Consider the following 6,000-nt stretch of genomic DNA (forward strand, 5'->3'; position numbering starts at 1 on the left):
GGGGAGAGACAGGGGGTGCGTGAGGTCTCGCTGAGGGTGGGACATGTCCACAGGGGAGAGACGGGGGTGCGTGAGGTCTCGCTGAGGGTGGGACATGTCCACAGGGGAGAGACGGGGGTGCGTGAGGTCTCGCTGAGGGTGGGACATGTTCACAGGGGAGAGACAGGGGGTGCGTGAGGTCTCGCTGAGGGTGGGACATGTTCACAGGGGAGAGACGGGGGTGGGTGAGGTCTCGCTGAGGGTGGGACATGTTCACAGGAGAAGATGGTTTTAAAAAAAAAAACATTAGTTCCTGGGATGTGGGCCGTCGCTGGCCAAGGCCGACATTTATCGCCCGTCCCTCGTCGCCACTTGTGAAGGTGGTGGTGAGCCGCCTTCTTGAACCGCTGCAGTCCATGTGGTGAAGGTGCTCCCACAGTGCTGTTAGGGAGGGAGTTCCAGGATTGTGACCCAGCCACGATGAAGGAACGGCCGATATATTTCCCAGTCGAGGGATGGTGTGTATGTGACTGGGAGGGGAACGTGGAGGTGGGGGTGTTCCCATGGACCTGCTGCCCTTGTCCTTCGAGGCGGGTAGAGGTGGCGGGTTTGGGAGGTGCTGCCGAAGAAGCCTTGGCGAGTTGCCGCGGTGCATCTTGTAGATGGTGCACACCACAGCCACGGTGCGCCGGTGGTGGAGGGAGTGAGTGTTGGAGGTGGTGGAGGGAGTGAGTGTTGGAGGTGGTGGAGGGAGTGAGTGTTGGAGGTGGTGGAGGGAGTGAGTGTTGGAGGTGGTGGAGGGAGTGAGTGTTGGAGGTGGTGGAGGGAGTGAGTGTTGGAGGTGGTGGAGGCAGTGAGTGTTGGAGGTGGTGGAGGGAGTGAGTGTTGGAGGTGGTGGAGGGAGTGAGTGTTGGAGGTGGTGGAGGCAGTGAGTGTTGGAGGTGGTGGAGGGAGTGAGTGTTGGAGGTGGTGGAGGGAGTGAGTGTTGGAGGTGGTGGAGGGAGTGAGTGTTGGAGGTGGTGGAGGGAGTGAGTGTTGGAGGTGGTGGAGGGAGTGAGTGTTGGAGGTGGTGGAGGGAGTGAGTGTTGGAGGTGGTGGAGGGAGTGAGTGTTGGAGGTGGTGGAGGGAGTGAGTGTTGGAGGTGGTGGAGGCAGTGAGTGTTGGAGGTGGTGGAGGCAGTGAGTGTTGGAGGTGGTGGAGGGAGTGAGTGTTGGAGGTGGTGGAGGGAGTGAGTGTTGGAGGTGGTGGAGGGAGTGAGTGTTGGAGGTGGTGGAGGGAGTGAGTGTTGGAGGTGGTGGGGAGCGTGGTCCATCGAGCGACCGGCTTTGTCCTGGATGGTGTCGAGCTTCTCGAGTGTTGTTGGAGCTGCAACTCATCCAGGCGAGTGGGGAGTGTTCCCTCACACTCCTGACTTGTGCCTCGTCGATGGTGGGAAGGCTTTGGGGAGTCGGGAGGTGAGACACTCGACACAGAATACCCAGCCTCTGACCCTCTCTTGGTCCCACGGTATTAATGTGGCTGGTCCAGTTAAGTTTCTGGTCAATGGCGACCGCCCCAGGACGTTGATGGCAGGAGATTCGGTGACGGTAATGCCGCTGAATGTCAAGGAGCCGGTGGTTAGACTCTCGCTTGTTGGAGATAGTCATTGCCTGGCACTTGTGTGCCCGAATGTCACTTGCCTTATCAGCCTGAGCCGCTGATGATTCGGTTTGTTGAACATCCAAAAGGCCTCGATTGAAGCCGGCTTGTCGTGCATTCTGCTAAAACCTGTCTTTTCTCGCTCTGCCCTGCTCCCCACAGGAACGATGCCACCACCAAGACTCCGATCTGGAAAGGGAGTGCTTCTTCTATCCCGTTTGCTGTTGCTGACTCTGTCCCTCTGGTTATGTGAGTTGCTGACCAGGTATGTGCCTTGTTTTACTTCGTAGGAGCATAAGAACATAAGAAGTAGGAGCAGGAGTCGGCCATTCGGCCCCTCGAGCCTGCTCCGCCATTTAATACGATCATGGCTGATCCGATCATGGACTCAGCTCCACTTCCCCGCCCGCTCCCCATAACCCTTCACTCCCTTATCGCTCAAAAATCTGTCTATCTCCACCTTAAATATATTCAATGACCCAGCCTCCACAGCTCTCTGGGGCAGAGAATTCCACAGATTTACAACCCTCCGAGAGAAGAAATTCCTCCTCATCTCTGTCTTAAATGGGCGGCCCCTTATTCTGAAACTATGCCCCCTCGTTCTAGATTTCCCCACGAGGGGGAAACATCCTCTCTGCATCCACCTTGTCGAGCCCCCCCAGAATCTTACATATTTGAATAAGATCACCTCTCATTCTTCTAAACTCCAATGGGTACAGGCCCAACCTGCTCAACCTTTCTTCATAGGACAACCCCTTCATCTCAGGAATCAACCGAGTGAACCTTCTCTGAACAGCCTCCAATGCAAGTGTATCCCTCCTTAAATATGGAAAGCAAAACTGCACGCAGTACTCCAGGTGTGGCCTCACCAATACCCTGTATAACTGTAGCAAGACTTCCCTGCTTTTATACTCCATCCCCTTTGCAATAAAGGCCAAGATATCATTGGCCTTCCTGATCACTTGCTGTACCTGCATACTATCCTTTTGTGTTTCATGCACAAGTACCCCCAGGTCCCGCTGTACTGCGGCACTTTGCAATCTTTCTCCTATTTAATAAATGGAGGGTGCCCTATGAGATGAGAGACCGTGCATATACTCCATGTCGGGAAGGGAGGCCTATCTTGTCTGGATCTCTCACGTGCTCAGTTTTGACTCGTTTTAGTTAAAAGGATGAACTTCTACTTTCTAAAGAATAACTATCTAAAAACTCTTTTTTTTTCCCCCCAATAGACAGGAATCCTTTGAAGAGAGGTGAACCTGATCAATGCAAAGTTTTCATCTTTTTCAAATGCTTTCTAAGTTGCGATTCACCTGCGGGAACCATAGATTTTATTAATTGCTTAGCCTTAAGTCTCTATTGTGTCTTTTCCTGTGAGATGCGCGGGGGCGGAGGGGGGGGGAGAGAGAGCTGCATTTTTTGACACTTAAACCGAATCAGGAATCATTCCGAAACTCTACTGAAAGATGTGTAGGAAATCAGAAATCAAAGCACAAGGATCGCAGGAGTTCAAACCAACATCTGTAACAAGCAGGCCTGTTGTTTCAGCTTGCGGCCACCAGGGAGCGCCACTGTTGTTTGGAGCAGCGCAGCCTGTTGGCGGGCATGGGGTACTGCACTGCAAATACTGACCGTACTCCCGGGGACGCCCTGCAAATACTGACACGCTCCCGGGGACTCCCTGCAAATACTGACACACTCCCGGGGACTCCCTGCAAATACTGACACACTCCCGGGGACTCCCTGCAAATACTGACCGTACTCCCGGGGACTCCCTGCAAATACTGACACACTCCCAGGGTCCCCCTGCAAATACTGAAACGCTCCCGGGGACTCCCTGCAAATACTGACACGCTCCCGGGGACTCCCTGCAAATACTGACACACTCCCGGGGTCCCCCTGCAAATACTGACACGCTCCCGGGGACTCCCTGCAAATACTGACACGCTCCCGGGGACTCCCTGCAAATACTGACACGCTCCCGGGGACTCCCTGCAAATACTGACACGCTCCCGGGCACTCCCTGCAAATACTGACACACTCCCAGGGTCCCCCTGCAAATACTGACACACTCCCGGGGTCCCCCTGTAAATCCTGACACACTCCCGGGGTCCCCCTGTAAATCCTGACACACTCCCGGGGTCCCCCTGCAAATACTGACACACTCCCGGGGACTCCCTGCAAATACTGACACACTCCCGGGGTCCCCCTGCAAATACTGACACACTCCCGGGGTCCCCCTGTAAATACTGACACGCTCCCGGGGACTCCCTGTAAATCCTGACACACTCCCGGGGTCCCCCTGCAAATACTGACACACTCCCGGGGTCCCCCTGCAAATACTGACACACTCCCGGGGACTCCCTGTAAATCCTGACACACTCCCGGGGTCCCCCTGCAAATACTGACACACTCCCGGGGTCCCCCTGCAAATACTGACACACTCACGGGGACTCCAATCCAATTTGCAAAGTGTCGTGTGGCCTGCAGAGCGCTCCGGAAAGCGATCCACAGCAAGTTGCGAGTGCAGCAGGTCCCAATGCCTCCAGGCGATACCCGGTTTGATAACCCGGTTAATGCAGACATGATGAGCCCTGAAATGGACACTGTGAGCCCTGATGCGTAAACATATATTTTGATTCAGCTAGCTTCGTCTATTATTCATTGCAGCCTCTTTGGGGATTAGAATCGAACAATCTGTACCGTCACAGTAACGAGTGATGTCGAGCATTGTGCTAATTTTCATTGTTTCATTTTTATTAATAGTTAAAGTGATCCTCTGCTGAGTTATGAAGGGGTTAGCATTACATTTCTACATGGAGCATTACTTGTGTATAATTTAGAAACAAAAAACTTTGTCTGCAAATTTACCGACCACTCCAGAGACTTGAGCACACATGTCTCGGGTGACACTCCCAGTGCCAGTACTGAGGGAGTGCCGCACTGTCGGAGGGGCAGTACTGAGGGAGCGCCGCACTGTCGGAGGGGCGGTACTGAGGGAGTGCCGCACTGTCGGAGGGGCAGTACTGAGGGAGTGCCGCACTGTCGGAGGGGCAGTACTGAGGGAGCGCCGCACTGTCGGAGGGGCGGTACTGAGGGAGCGCCACACTGTCGGAGGGGCGGTACTGAGGGAGCGCCACACTGTCGGAGGGGCAGTACTGAGGGAGCGCCACACTGTCGGAGGGGCGGTACTGAGGGAGCGCCACACTGTCGGAGGGGCAGTACTGAGGGAGCGCCACACTGTCGGAGGGGCGGTACTGAGGGAGCGCCACACTGTCGGAGGGGCGGTACTGAGGGAGCGCCACACTGTCGGAAGGCCAGTCACACACCTTCCCTTTTGCTCTTACCCCTGTCCCCTCCACCTTTCCCTCACCCTGCACTTGCTTAAAACCAGTTACGAGCAATAATGATTTGGAGGTTTCGGGAGGTGCACTGCTTGTGTGAATTGTAACGGTGTAACTGGCCTACACTGGATAAAGGACTTTTTAAATATCTTTGGCACTTTCCTTTAAATAAAAGAGTTCAATAAACTGATTGAAATGTTGCCGATTTGAGGGCTTTTTATTCCCTTTGAAAGAATACCGGTTCTGAAAAGGACGACTCTCCTCCCTGAAGGTGCTGACTCGGACTGGGGTGCAGGTTCCGTGGGCACTCGCTGGGACAAGGATACTTCTTCACGTGTATGGGGCTCATCGGGGAGTGTTGACGGGCAGAGTATGTGTAGTCGGACCCAACACGCAAAGACACATGTACGTTTACACACGCACAGTTACACGCACACATAGGAGTGCAGGAACAGGAGGAGGCCCATTCAGCCCCTCGAGCCTGTTACACAGGAACAGGAGGAGGCCCATTCAGCCCCTCGAGCCTGTTACACAGGAACAGGAGGAGGCCCATTCAGCCCCTCGAGCCTGTTACACAGGAACAGGAGGAGGCCCATTCAGCCCCTCGAGCCTGTTACACAGGAACAGGAGGAGGCCCATTCAGCCCCTCGAGCCTGTTACACAGGAACAGGAGGAGGCCCATTCAGCCCCTCGAGCCTGTTACACAGGAACAGGAGGAGGCCCATTCAGCCCCTCGAGCCTGTTACACAGAAACAGAGGAGGCCCATTCAGCCCCTCGAGCCTGTTACCATACCTCCCCTCCCCACCGCCCCACACCCCCTACCCTGGGCAGGTAATCCGTCCGGCTGGCTTTCAACTATCTGGGGCTCACCTGCTTTCCTGGGCTAAATATGATGCAGCAACACTGGGAGCCGGCATATCCCAGTTACAGGTACAGCACGGGGTTAGATACAGAGTAAAGCTCCCTCTGCACTGTCCCATCAAACACTCCCAGGGCAGGTACAGGTACAGCACGGGGTTAGATACAGAGTAAAGCTCC

The 6,000-nt window shown here is 54.9% G+C and overlaps 1 protein-coding gene across 1 annotated transcript in view; it reads left to right on the forward strand.

Annotated features, from left to right (window-relative positions):
• Positions 1 to 5,161, forward strand: part of LOC139240396 (cell surface glycoprotein MUC18) — a 30,296-nt gene extending 25,135 nt beyond the window's left edge. Inside the window, exons 7-8 of the mRNA XM_070868894.1 lie at positions 1,780 to 1,882; positions 2,850 to 5,161. Of these exons, the coding sequence (XP_070724995.1) occupies positions 1,780 to 1,870 (91 nt within the window). The 3' untranslated portion in view covers positions 1,871 to 1,882; positions 2,850 to 5,161. The remainder of the gene's footprint in view (positions 1 to 1,779; positions 1,883 to 2,849) is intronic.
• Positions 5,162 to 6,000: the final 839 nt, after the last annotated feature.

This window comes from Pristiophorus japonicus, chromosome 31 (genome assembly GCF_044704955.1).
Source record: "Pristiophorus japonicus isolate sPriJap1 chromosome 31, sPriJap1.hap1, whole genome shotgun sequence".
NCBI lineage: Eukaryota > Metazoa > Chordata > Chondrichthyes > Pristiophoridae > Pristiophorus > Pristiophorus japonicus.